This window comes from Psittacula echo (assembly GCF_963264785.1).
Source record: "Psittacula echo genome assembly, chromosome: 7".
NCBI lineage: Eukaryota > Metazoa > Chordata > Aves > Psittaciformes > Psittacidae > Psittacula > Psittacula echo.
The window spans coordinates 24,235,095-24,250,317 of NC_137740.1; the positions used below are offsets into that span (position 1 = coordinate 24,235,095).

Consider the following 15,223-nt stretch of genomic DNA (forward strand, 5'->3'; position numbering starts at 1 on the left):
AAGCACATCTACCTTGCATGCTCAATTAGACACACGTGCATTGATAACTGTTCCTTCCCCAAGACAGGGAAAGGGAATAGGAACAGAGGTTAGTACTAGGCTAAAATCATTTACAGGCAGAGGCCACTGAGTCCTCACTCTCAGTGATAGAGATTCTCCAATATTACCAAACCCAAGAATTCAAAATCGTAACTCAGGTTTTAATTTCTTATTTTATTTAAGCAAAACACATTATTTTGGGCATTTCCATTCTGATTTGTAACATTTAGATATTTGCCTCTTATTGTGTTTTCTTTGGATTCATAAAAGCCAGAAATTTACCTTTTTTTTAAATTTAATTTTAGCTTTTCACACTGCAATCACAGAATAGTTCGGGGTGGAAGGGACCTTCAAAGGTCATCTAGACCAACACTCATGCCATGACTAGGGACATCCTGAACTAGATCAGACTGACTTTTTGCAATGACTCCAAAAATTAGACAACTAGGGAAAAAAAGAAGTCAAATGCTGTGAGACTTACAGAAAAATAATTAGAGTTGGCAACACTGTCCCCTTGTGATTAGAAGTTACCTACTGACCTTGGACTGGAATTTCATCAAAGCAGCAAAATCACAAAAATCCAGGAGGGAGGTTCAGGCTACCCAACCATCCCTGAAAGATAACTACACCAAAGAGAAAGGATAAACTGTCCCAGAAAAAAGGGGAAAGGAAGGAGTCTAGACAGCCATGCAAAGATAGAAGAGTTAGAGAGCTTTGCAAGCATTCACAGCATACACACTGGTTGGAGAATTTGAGAAAAGCAAGAGTTTGAGGACATCCTGGGAAGCTCCCAACTTACATGTGCTCATTGAGACTGCTCCCCTTCCCCCCTTTCTCTGATTATTTCAGTTTAATGTCCTATTATAAAAGCAAATGTTATAAAGGGCATATTAAAAGGAGTGTAATTGTCATTTACACTTTTAAGTGTACAGGGCAATCTTTTCTAACTCCAGAAACACTAGAAACAGAGGTGATTCTCTATAACAATGACAGAATACAACTGAAAGCAGCTGAAGTATTAGTCAAATGTTAAGAATGTGACACCCACTCGTATCTAAACTACATTGGAATTGAAAACGGCTTATTCTTCCAGTGGAACTTAAAAATGCTTCTTTGGGTAAAAAGTTAATTGCAAAATAACTGATAAACTAGTCTGCAGTCTAGCTGGAATTGTAATAATGTGACTAATTCAGGTTTACCCTTAAAGAATCTAAAGCTTCTCTGTAACATTGCCACTGTGCATCGTGCTCCCTCAGTCTTCAAGCAGTCATACATCTCACTAGGAATTATAATTTAAATTAATCTGAATTTGAGTTCTCAGTGCCTTAGGAAGGCAACAGCTGGCTCAAAACCATAATCTGAAATTTATTTGAACCATGAATAATAATTTATTAATTAAAGCCTGACAGAAAAAGCAGGTAAGAGCCTGAGTAAGAGTAAGCCTGATACACACTGCTTGAATCTGCTGCCTTTCCACTGTTACATCAAAGTTAAAGCGTTTTGTAAATATAAAAATTGTGTATTTATCTATCTCTATACATACACGCACATGTGTATGTAGCAAGCAACAGATCAAAGTTTGTACAGTTTTTGGTTACAGGTTAAAATATCAAGGTTAAAACTCAGCTTTCATTCAGAAGGTATTACAAAATGTACCTAGAAGAAAGCTGTCATTGAAAATTAATGAGACTGCTTGCTCTGGTTAGCAACTCTGAAAATATCTCCTGAAGTTAAATTCCCCATAAACACAAAGTGAGTTCACCTATGTGACAACTAGATTAAAATATTAATATGTAACAGATCAGTTTCAGGTTTTGACACAGAAGTACTTGACAATTTAATGGATTTATCCTAGATAAAGGAAATCTACATTCATCAAGATAGAAGCCATTAGTCACTACTTGCCAAAAAGCTACAAGAGGAAAATTAACACAGACAAATAAACAACAGTCAATATCTGTCAAATAGCGCGTTACAGTACTACCTATTTCAAAGTTCCTTTGGTTTCAAATATCAAAGCTTTCATTTTGCAATTAACTCACATGAAGTAGAAGCACAGCTGCAAGGAAAGACTGTCCCTGGCAATAGCCAATGTCTTCATCATACACAGAGTATGCCTAGAAAAAAATAGAAGTCAATATATATTTAAAATACACACAGGCATTATCAAAATGTGTTATAATCAATGAAATATTCAGAATATGTAATACTATACAGACTAAAATAATAAAGGGAGTGAAACTGTAACCAGCTTTGCTTCAGCTTTCAGGGAATTTAAGGAAACACTTATAGGTCACCCTCAATCTTCCGTAGCTGCCATATATGTAAATACGTTTATATTTTTAACAGCAAGAAAGGAGTTGGATGCAATTTCCCTTCACCTAAATCAAGGATAATTCTGCTGAGTTGAGTAATGATACAGCTTTAATGATTTAAGAAATACGAACTAAAATCCAGGTTAGTGTTGTGGGAAGCGTGCCTGTTTGGTTTTTGAAAAACAAGTTCAGACATCACGAAAGTATAGGACCTGAGGTTGTTAGATAACCACCAAGAACTACTCTAGCCTGAAAATTTCAACAGAAACTGGTTTTCCATGTCCTTTTTATGATGAAGAAGGAACAAGATTCATTTTCCCACGGTATGACTGACATTATTTTTTTTTTTTTTAATTCTTAAAAAAAAAAAAGAAAAAAAAGAAAAAAACAAACCTAAAATAACCAACCTTTCCTTTCCCCTTTTCTGAGACATGAAGACGGGTGCTGTTTTGAACGAGATGTCAGAGGATGTTAAGTATTTGAGAAAACCTGAATAAGTATAAGCAGCAGGACTGACATCAGAGAGAGAGACATCCTGAGAGAATAAGCAATGGACTAGGGTTACAGCCAGGGAAAACAAAAGGACACGGGCAGAGTTATAGAGAAGAACAAGCGACACGAATCAGAAAATCTACTCTGCCCTCACAGCACCTCCAAGACAGTTTACAGATAAGTACTGGAACACCGTGCTTATATTCTTTTTTTAAGTCTTGAATAAAATCAAGATTGCAAATTCACTGAATGAAAGCACAGAGAGACTGTGAATAAACAATGTCAGGTATGCTGGGGAGCCAAACCCACCTGGCTATCGTATGATATTACAAAACTGGCTAAGCTGCCTCTTCAAAAATGAAGAAGAATTGTGACTCTAAAAGAGATGCAACTCCTTTCCAGCCAACAGAATTAACATACTTGCAAATAATTTCTGCCAGAAATCTTGAAATAGAGGCCAGAATATTTTTGAAGTATTTAAACCACCTTTCTGTTTTAATTAGATGTGAAAAAAATAAAACATTCATATAGAATTCTGAAATGATTCCCAAAGATGAGATTTCTGTAAAGAATATAACCTAAGTATTCCTTGAAACAAGTCATCCATACATGTCCTAATACATTCGTAGCTTTGTGAAAACTGAACTATGGCTTACAGGTCTTTGTCATTTGTCTATATTCTTCACCATTCTTTTGAATCAGATGGGATTAGTGAGAATCTGATTGAAAATAATCCCAAATCCATTGCTCAGTTTCGATAGTCAAGGAAATACAAGATGACTAATCCCATAAATTATTGAAAAAGAAATAATAAAAATTTGAAAGAACCATTACAGCTCAGTTCAGCTCTGGGGCCTTCAGTGTGAAGGATATGGACCTGTTGGAGCACATGCAGAGGAGGGCCATGAAGATGTTCAGAGAGCTGGAGCACACTTCCTATAGAGACAAGCTGAGAGAGTTGGGGTTGCTCATTCTGGAGAAGAGAAGGATCTGGGGAGACCTTAAAGCAGTCTTCCAAGTACCTGAAAGGGGCCTACAAGAAAGCTGGAGAGGAATTTATTACAAGCACAAGTAGTGACAGGATAAGGGGGAATGGCTTTAAGCTGAAAGAGGGCAGAATCAATTTAGATATTAGGAAAAAATTCCTCACTGTGAGTGTGGTGAGACACTGGCACAGGTTGCCCAGAGAAGCTGTTGCTGCCCCATCCCTGGAAGTGTTTAAGGCCAGACTGGATGGGTCTTGGAGCAACATGGTCTAGTGGAAGGTTTCCCTGCCTGTGGCAAGGGGATTGGAACTATATGATCTTTAAGGTCCCTTACGACACAACCTATGATTCTACAATTACAGCCTACTTACTAGTTTAAACCAGTTCTAGCTACAAAAATAAAATATATAAAGTAACTCCAGAAATGTACATTAGCAGATACAAAACTCTGAATTGAAAAAAGAAAAAAAGGGGCATTCTCCTGGAAAAAGTTAATTTAAAATTAATCTTTAGCTACTAAGCCCTGAATTAACAGAAAACACTTTCAACACTTAAATTAATATTACATATGGCCAATTAGAACCATCCACTGGTTAATTATTATCATCATGAGTCTTCATCTCCTTGTTCTCAAAAATCTATTACTTTATGGATGCCTAGTATTTTATTTCTATATCATTCCTGAAAAATGTATTATTTCGGCTTTTGAAAGGAGAGCTGTATTGCAAAAAGATATGCAGCATTATAAATAATAAATTTGACTTATGATTTCTTCATGATATATAACAACACTTTTACTTTACATACAAAAAAAAAAAAAATCCAGGCTAAAAAATTCATAGTACGTTATGAGAAGCATTATTAGCATGGTAACTAACAATTTGCTGAGAACTGCAATAAATTAACCCAAAAAAGTTTCAAAATAACTATTGAGAAAACAACACATTGGAACAAACTGCCTCCAAAGCTGACATATATCAACATATACAGAAAGTTATCAGAAATAAGATGATACTCCTTTTGAGACTGTGAAAGATGTTGAAACAATGGCAGAAGAGGGTGAAAGAAAATCTTCATTCTGCATGTTAAATATAAAAATACGAAGGAAGACCAAGAACTGTTCCCATAATCAACTTCCTAAACACATTAAACCTAGTAATAAATCTGTCTGAAACACATCCAGAGCAGGAAGACAAAGCAAAGCCTCTACTAGGAAAACATATGATCAAGGTAGAAAAGTTGTATTTAAACTATAGCAGAAAATCCATGTGAACTTTCCTTGTGTCTGTTTTATTACAGAAGAACCACAGGGCTTGTCATCCTGCTCAGACCATTTTTAAGAAGGGATGTGTTCAAAGATCTCTGAGTATCAGAAGAGATGATAAATTAAAAGTAATAAAAATACTAAAAATTTATTAAGAACAGGCAGTGTTCACCCCAAAAGGTTGTGGTGGGGGGATGGGATGGGGCTTCTGGAAGTAAACAAGTAAACCATTCATTGACTGATTAAATCAGAAGATGAATAACTTAACATATTTGTAAAAAGAGGCGATCCACAGAACTACGAATCCTTACATACTCGTTAATTCTTTTTTGTTTTAAAATAACATTCAAATTGATTAGTGGACACAGATATACATAGAATATAGGAAGAGAAAAATGTCCAGTAAAAGGATGGCATTGTTAAAAAATCTTTGAAGCAATCAAAAACCATGAAAAAAAAATAATTAACTGCTTGATTTGCTTGCTCTTCAAAATTATTTTCCCCTAGGTCCTTCCCCAAAATCTGATCTTCACAAGCAGCTGTTACCAGATATTTGGATACTTCAGTTCTGCATGAGAATTAGATCAAACAGAAAGATTCTGTTGTTAAGTCAAAGCATTGTAATCCTGGCAACTAAAGATATTTTTTTTTTTTTAATGAAGTCTCTAAAATCTACATGATTTCATTGTATTTGCCCAAAGCAAAGAAATTTTTGAGGCTCTATGCGTATTACATTTCTAATTATACTTTTTTAGTTTTAAGTAACCTATGGGACTTGATATTTCTGAAATACGATGTCATTAACCAAAATAGTCTCAAAACTAAGCATGCTGCCTACAGATACCACCATAATATATTATTAACAAAAGATCTAAGATTAATTATTTAACATTCATTCTTTTAAGGGACCGGAGAACATTAACTTTGTCTTTCCACATGAAATACCAAAAAAAAAAAAAAAAAAAAAGAAAAAAAAGAGCAAAATCCCACATCCCCACATCCCCTATTTCCACTGCAGTCACTGTAACTTTGTAATTTCAAGAGAATGGGATTCTCCTCATGACAACCTGTGACAATGTTGCAGTCTTTCAACTTATTATTTTCTTAAGCTCTTTGAGAATTTCCAATCACAATTCTCTAGTTAATTGAGATTTTAAATATTCTCTGTCTCATAAATGGGACTTAATGAAGATTCTTACTTGAAGCCTGACTTCATTCATTTTAACTAAGTGAACATCTCACAGAATGAAACATCTATTTAATAGTTATCTGTCTTTTGAAGAGAACTACTATGCAGTTATTTGTACATCATTAGAAAGTGAATAATAGTGAGTCTCTTCAAATAAAGCTGATGATAGAGAATCGCCTGTTGAGAAAGTGCATGAAGAATCCAGAGATGCACAGAAATTCTTCTCTAAAATAATTAATGAAGGAAAATTTCCACGATCAGAATCTTCTGTAGGCAGAAAAATTCCAAGTAGGAACTAAAGACAAATGGAAAGTTTGCTGATCTGAATTTAAAACCTCAGATTTTTGTTTTCTGCAACTACTGTGTATGGGTCCCAGCAGCTTTAAAAAAGGAAAAGAATACGTTTGAAATTCCAGACTGAAATCTTCTTCATGATTTTGCATCCTCATAAGCATGAAAATTATTGCTTTTACTTATGGAAAATTCTAATGTACTTAAAACAACAAAATGCAAAACACTAGCAAAAAAAAAACCTTACAATCACACTGTCCATTTTCCTTTACCATAGTAACTCAATGACATTGGAAACTAAACATTACAACTACATCAGAAACCAAAGAGAGCTCATAAAAAAAATTTCTGTAGTGTCTGCCTCATACAAAGGTCTTACACTTCCAGAGCTTACATTCCCCCACATACACTTTGCAGCAATGCAGAGGGAAGAGCAGAGGCTCTACAGATCTCCACCTCTCGTCTGCAATAACAGTATCTCTCTTGTCAGTAATGTTTCCTGGCACAGGAAATGCTCACTTCTTTGCAACAGGCACACTGGCACAATACTTGTTAACAGCCATAGGAGATATCCAGCATCTGTGTCCCAGGAAACAGGAAAATGTAACAGGAATTGAACGCAAGTTTTTTTGGGTGGAGAATTACAAGCCTGATTTGCTCTCACTACTTATTTTTGTGTCACTATGAAAATGATAGATATGATCTTGGGAATCTACTCAATGTTTGTTACAGGCATACATCTGTGCTGAAGTCCGTTTTACTAGAGTTAAAAGACTCACGCGGTGTCTGAAAAACAGACTACCTCAGGAAAACATTAATATTTTGATGCAGACTTTTTACTGAACAAGGTATTTTATGACACATTTGGTTGCTGAATAATTTTAGTGATTGTATAATTTAAAACTCTGTAACTCAATTTATTATAAGGCAAACAGCCTGTAAGTAATAATATTCCTAAGACTGCAGCATTTAGGATCTATCACATTATACAAGGAATTTCTCTGTTAACTGAAAACTCTATTTTTATAAATTACTCATAATTGAGTATCAGAGAGAGGCACGTGTATGCTATACAATATGCCTCCTCCACAGCTATAAGGGCCGAGAGAATGAAGAAATCTTCACATTTATTCAGGCAGGCTTCTGAACATACTGAAGCCTTTACTCTCTTGCCAGCATTCAAGATTCACAATCCTGACCTTTTCACTAGTAAAGTCTCAGCAGAAACACCATATGCAAGAACAGTACTACTGCTTTCTCGCTGAGCACAGATGCACAAAGAAGGAACCTTATTAATATGTAAATGGAGGAAGGCAAAGTAACACGAAAAATCCTTTGCATGAAACAAGACAGTAATATTTACTAAAATTACTCTTCAATGCAGAGGAAAGAAAATAACTAAAAAAAAAAAAAAAAAGGAAAAAGAATTCTTAACTGATTCCATTTGTGCTCCTATGTTTATTATAAAATTGGCAAATACACTCCTGTAGGAAAGAAAGAGATCTGCTCTCTGACAAATAATTAAACCAATTTCGACAAATATGGAAACTTCCCATTTGTAAATCTGAGGAAATACTAAGGATTGAAAAATACGGAAGAACTCGTGCATGCTGAAAAGAGGTGATCATCTGAAAAAAAGATGCGTTGAAACTGAAATTAAAATGTAAGTAAAAGAATGAAAGTTAGACAAACAGCTTAAAGGACAGCACTAAGCAGCAGTTCTGCCATGCTGAAGGGTGAGCCAAAGAATAAGCCATCATCTGCAGCTTATCCTGGTATAGAAGCTGTGATCTAAGAAGAAGAATTCTGTGATCCCTGGTCACAGAAAAGGGATTCAAAGACATTTTCACATTCAGCATATACAGCAAAGAAAGCAGAAAAAAAGCCTCAAACCCCAAAACAGTAACATATCGGAGCCTATTCAGTATTAGCTTTGCTAAAAAAACTGTTTATTATTCCTTCTACTAATATGGGTACCAACAAACAGTCACACATTGGAACGATGACCAAAATAGGGTGTTTCTTTTCACAGTAAACCAGCTATCACACTGATCCTGTACATAAAACCTGTATGAATGTATGTATTAGGAAAAAACTACAAATTTTATCAACCAACGAGGTAAGTATTCGGTAACAAAATATGTCATAATACAAATGACTCATATCCATCTACAATGCCTTTGTGTACTGGAAAACACTGATACCAACTTCGAAAAGTAATTCAAACATTTTTGGGAAAAAAAGGGAAGCATTGTGACTATTTTTCCAGTTTGCCCAGTAAGAACACTGACCTACCTAACCTGACTGATTTCCCTGAAACATACTCCCTTTCTCCTAGTAAAGTCACAGTGGTTGTTGAATAGGAGTTACTTTAATCACAAAATTAGGCAAAACACATCTCATGTCAAATTCCACACTGCGTTCACTCCAAACAGCTGAGAGGGCCAATTCTGCCAAATGCTTTGATTCCCTGGAGCATCGAGCTGTTATCTATATATGTATGCATGGAAGTAGGTCTGGAGTACTATTCTGTTATACACTGTAATGTGTAACAATGCAGCCAATGAGCTCTTTAAACAGAGCAAGAATTCACATAGTATTTAAACAGAAAGTTTGCAAGGACAGAACTATTTTCCAAAAGATGTTTCCTCTCTGCAAATCCAGTTTATACGGTGTCCCCAAATGAAATCTCCAATCTATAATCTAGAACTCTTTTCATTCCTTATCACCATTGTCAGCCTTAAGTTTATTTTTAGATACCTCGTCACATAAATGTTCTTCAACTGAAAAATTTCCATCTTTCTGACTTCCTACTGTTCTGAAGAAGAGATTAAGAGACAGAACTAAAACCGACAGACCTGTTAAAATGAGGCAGTGAGCTTTTAATGGTTTTCCTTTTTATGTGACAGCTCAGATCATCCCTCATTTCAGTGGGGAATGAAGAAAATGCTCTTCAGCTTTTTACTCTCCCACTTGAGTACAGACCTTTTCTAGCCTTATTCAATAATCCCATTCTTCAAATATCTTGCTTGAATATTAGAAGAAGGACGAGTGCCCAGTAGCTCTGTTAAAAGTTCTTCTAGTAATATAAAGAAGCCACAATATTACTTTCAACAAGGATTATTTTCTTTCTCAATAGAATGACAAGTTTATAAGCAAATTGCTTAGCTTTTAACAGTATTTCTCTAAAACTCACCACATCAACCATAAATCGAGGTCCAGACAGACCCAGCCATTGATAGATCATCTGCAGAACAGAGCCATACCCATTTAAGAAAACAGTGCAAGGATGAAGGAAAAGTTGCTGCCTATAAATCTACATAGATCTCAATACTGGCAAGTAGGTAGAAGCTGTCAAGAATAAAATCAGTAAACTTATAAACAATGCAATGTTAAAGATTGGATATGGCTGTTCTAACAGGAAGATGTGCTTCCCAAATCCTTCTTTGAATCAATGAGCACATAAAAAAAAATCCTAATCTGATCCCTGGCTGCTCTGACAATTACCCTGTATTCCACCCAGGCTACCTGCCTTGCTTACACCCTCTGCAGGCTTCCTTTTTGTGTTTTGAGTTTGTTCAGGAGCTAAATGTTCATTCACGCAGGCCTCCTGGAGGTTTTGCCTGACTTCCTCTTTGGAAGTTGGGATGCAATGCTGCCGGGCTTCAAGATCCTTCAAGAAAAGAAGACAGTATCTGCAGCAACTTTCTCTGCAAGAGCCACAGAAGGCAGAGAAGGCTCCCAAGCTTTGGAAGACAAGCAGACTTCTTCACTTTGACTACAGAAAACCCAGGAAGGTCTGAGATCTCTGTCTCTGTGAAAATGCCTGCTAGACAGATACTTCCTCAAAGTTGCTTCTAGTTTAGATTCATTCCTTTTTCTTCTCTTTATTAGAAAAAATAGACAGATACATGAAAAAGAGTTTTTCTTTCCAAAGTATGTGCCCAAATCCTTTCATCATGCTCTACAGACTCTTTCCAGTGTGGAAGTAATTGTCTTTAATTCTGGACACAGTAATCAAAAGCAGCTGAAGCAGCTGTAAAATACTGAGTTACTCAAGTAATTTTATTCCTACACAAGATTCATCTATCCATACATCCTATAATATCTCATTATTTACCATTCCCTTTTTCTCTGTGTCATCAAGACATCTTTATCAGAAATTAGTTTTCTGTTTTCTCCTAGATGACTAAGCAGAGTACATCAAATGAGCAAGCGATTTTCATGACACCTTGTTTGAGATACATTCCTTCAGTGCTGATGTTTAGTAAACTGATAGCTAGCCAGGTAATTCTTCAATGCGTATCTTGTTCACGCCCTGACTTGTCCAGCATGTATACATTTTTTGCATGGCAAACTATGTGATATACAGGATTTTGATAAAAATACCTTCACCAATAAAACCTGTACTTTTATCTTATTCTTTTGTATTACCTTTGAGATCTATTTTCAGTAAACTCATAGGCATTCATTGTAACATGCTTCTCACATTTAATTCTTCATAAGTTGAATGCTATTCCACCATTTTTCACTTAACTGATCTGAAACTGCAAGCCCACAATTACTTGCATTGTCCTAGTTGTTCTTTTCAAAGATTGGCACAGGAACTGCTTTCTTGTAGCCTTCTAGAGCCCTCCAAGGTTGGTAAGAAATCAGTGTAATTGGTTCAAAGCTCTCTATGCTGCTTTATTTTTACTTTTTTTTTTCCTAATGTGAATTACTCATGACAGTGAACTTCAATGTATATAAACTATGTAGATATATTTAAGTCATTCAAATTACTGTTTTAATAGGAGTCTATATGATCACATAATTTATCTGGAGAACAGGAATATGTATCATTATACTCCAAAGGCAGGACACTCTTTTCTACTTGTTATGACAACTCCATCATTTCTGTCTATTAATCAACTGAAGGTGGAAAGAGAGTAACAAGAAAAAGGAAGGGAAGTGGAAATGGCTTTGTTTAAGGCAAACATTTATTCTACATGTGGAAATAAATGTAAAATGAAAACTGACTGCCAGAAACACAATAAAATCTGCAACTGACAGCCAGAGAACAACCTATCTTGTTGCAATATTCTACCTTCTGCATCTCTCCTAAGCAATGAGTGTCTGTACAAGATGGACCAATCTTTTCATTTATTACCTCAACTTCCCCATGTGCAAATTGGAAAAAAATATAAAGTTTTCTTTGATCAGAGGTGATTGAGAGGTATGAGTGAAAATCTGTGCACACACATTGCCTGTTGAATGGTCAACTGCCTGTTTTCTAGATAATTATCTAGAGACACTCTTGCTTAATCTCACAGCAGAGCTTGCTCTGAGGGTTTCTCTTCCTTTGCAAACCTCTCTGCCATCAAAGCAAAAAAGGTTTTACTGCATCATTCTTATACTGAAGCGGACCTCTGCTATCAAATTGCTATTTAGTAAAACCTTACTTGAGCCTAACTTTTATCATATGCATCTTAGGAGATACAAAATGCAAGGTTACTGAAAATACTTCAGGTTATCCAGTAAGTACTGTAGAGACACTGCACTCTCCACATGCTATCTAAATAAAGCTTTAAAATAGTATTGATTAGTGACTTAGATCAGAACATGGTTAGCAGGGCAAAACACAGTCACAGCAAAATATGGAACACACTTTAAAATTCAGAGCACTGACTGTACCTTACAGATTTTGTATAGAGATTCCTGACCATCTCCTTCTGTATCTTTGAAATAATCATGTGCTGGAAACGTACGATGAATATCTCGTGTAATGACACTCTCTTGAGCAGAATCCTGTAAGAAAATAAAGAAAAATCCCAATGTATTAGCCCAGTAACACTGTAATCAAACATAGCAGAATATAAAACTCAATGTGCAGTCAACGTGGATAAATTAGATAAATGCTTTACTGACTCATCCTCCAAAAATGCTTTAAGAAGAAACTGAAAATCATCCAGTCTCATACGCAGTAATACTTTGACAGTTTAACAAGAGCAACATGGCATGTTTTCTGTCCTTCAGGCTTACAGTTCAACTTTAAAACCCATAGGAAATTACTAGTTATCCAATTGCAGGTGCATTTTTACCACAGAGCATATGCTTACAGCACCTCAGGGAGTTAAAAAAAAAATAAAAAATTAGACTGTCTCTCTCTCTTGCAAGCTCAGAAATATTAAAATGTGTTATCAGTCTACCATAAAAACCGTGTTAATTACAAATTAGAACTATTACTTAGGAACATTCAATGTTCACCATTAAGTGGTCTTCAAAAGAACAAAAAAGAAAGGAAGTACCAGAAAACGTTACACTTTCAGATGAATCCCCTACATTTCCCTGCTACCATCTCCAATCCAATTATATTTTTACATTGACTAGCAACCAAGGATAAGTTCAGGTGCCTAAACATTGGTGTCAGATACCATTTTAGAAGCCTGACGATTATCTTGCCTGGTAAGCAGCTGCTACTGCAGAAAGATACAAGTCTGCTATAAATGCTGCATCATGTCTGCAAAGCTCCATGTGGATGTTCTTAATACACAAAGACAGCTAAAATTACACCAAATGCCCACATTTAGGCAACTGACATATCATGTTCCCTAGACATATCTAGTGTTATAGACAAAGAAGCAATTGCTTACAATACTGCATATGTTTATTTAGAAAATAAAATATCTTTATTACACAAAAGCTTTTAAATCCTCAGAGTGCAGTTTGTAATCCACGATTCTCCATAAAAAAGCTTCTTTACACCTGCTGGAGTCAGCAACCGGGAAATCTCCCAAATTTAGGTGGGTTCCTAATGCCATAAAGCCTCTACAGTGAGCCTATGCCATAGAATCACAGAACAGTCTGGGTTGGAAGGGACCTTCAAAGGTCATCTAGTCCAAAACCCCTGCAATGAGCATCTTCAACTAGACCGGGTTGCCCAGAATTACATCCAGCCTGGCCTTGAATGTCCCCAGGGATGGTGCATCCACCACCTCTCTGGGCAACCTGTGCCAGTATTTTACCACCCTCATTGTAAAAAATTTTTTCGCATACAGTAACACAGCTGCCTGCAGGGGCTTAGCCAGAAGTTCACAGCAATTACTAAGCACAGTTTCCTTTTGGGCCCATCCATAACAAATACACATAAAGACATTACCCTGGGTTATATCAGGCTACCCCACAGATAAAAACCCATCATTATATTTCTCCATTCACTTTAATGGCAGCTACAAAATAGCTGAAGTCATAATGTGCATAAACATCACTTCAATATGTTTTCTAACAGCATTCAACTGAGTATCACAAATAAGTAAAAAAAAAAAAAAAAAATTTTTTTTATCAAATCTAGTTATCTTCTTTTTTTTTTTTTTTCAAATCTAGTTATCTTCTATTCTCATCTTTGTTCTCATTTCCTTCCATTCTTTCCACCGTCCATGCTAAACTATGGCCTCTTCTTTTCTCCCCATCCCTCTCTGCACCTGGCACAATCTTCCAGTTCTTGCACACAGAACTCTTCCTCCTTTTTCTCTCACAAATCTCTCCCTAAAGTTCACAACTTCTCTAAATCTTTGCTATCATTAATTTATCCATTTACAATGTCTTAATTTTCAGTGATCTCATCTGTTGCTTTCCTTCACTTCACAATAACGTCTTTAGTACAACATCTTTAGAAAACAATTTGATCTGTATTTTTGTAACATACCAGCCATATTGTTCTGTACTACGAAAAGGAAAACTTACAAACAGAGGTGATGTTTTTATTATGCAACCAAAACTAACAGCAGTCTAAACCACATGCAACAAAACACAGAATAATAATAAAAAATTAATAATAAGCAGTTCTCTAATTAGACTTCTTTAATGAACATTTTCATTTACATGGCTTGCAAACACAAGAGAGATTAAATAACTGCAGTCTGCCTCCTTGACTGATCTGACAACTTAGTTACACTGTGAAGAAATGCCTTAAACAGCATTTAAGATCTACTGGTACAGGGCAGTTACAGAGTTCATCATAAATACCTGTTACGATAATTCTTCAGCACAAATTTGGAAAGACCCAGGCATTTTAAAGAGAGTTATAGGCAGGCACCACATCCAGCACACATCTCACTTTTCTGTCAAGCTGGGAGACTGTATTTGACTTCCCCGTACTTCTGTACTTTGAGAGGCCAGTGTACAATTGAGCACACAGAAGTTGACGAAGTAGATGTTTGAGGTAGGACCAAAGATATGTGTAAAGGCCCAAATGCAAATTAACTTTTACTGAGTTAAAAGGAGCCTGAAGCAGTCTTCATTCAGTGTTAATAACAACAGATGCTTCTAAAAAACTGAAGAAAAACAATTAAATGGACCCAAAATAAAATTTAGCTGAAATACAGGAGAATTAACTCCCTCTCAAAAGACAATATCCACCTGAAATACAATAAACCCATGATCTAAGAAAAATAAGAAATCAATCTAGAGTGAAAATCTATGTAGACTTACTTCTTAAATATATTTTTAAAAATTGGCTATGTTCCTACCTTTTTCCAGATTGAGTTTGTTGATGGCACTGTTCTCAGGAGAACCACAGCAGATGAGTTTACAGTTATCCTAATTTAGGTTTTCAAAGGATTTTTGTTCTTCAGAAAGTCATTATTAGTTAATTTATTATGAAAAAAAG

At 35.7% G+C, this 15,223-nt stretch overlaps 1 protein-coding gene across 1 annotated transcript in view; it reads right to left on the reverse strand.

Moving 5' to 3' along the window:
* The window catches only part of RABGAP1L (RAB GTPase activating protein 1 like), a gene marked incomplete at its 5' end in the record, with an annotated part of 248,601 nt that overhangs the window by 101,617 nt on the left and 131,761 nt on the right, over positions 1 to 15,223 (reverse strand). Inside the window, 2 exons of the mRNA XM_080623938.1 lie at positions 2,082 to 2,156; positions 12,250 to 12,363. Coding sequence (XP_080480064.1) covers positions 2,082 to 2,156; positions 12,250 to 12,363 — 189 coding nt within the window. The remainder of the gene's footprint in view (positions 1 to 2,081; positions 2,157 to 12,249; positions 12,364 to 15,223) is intronic.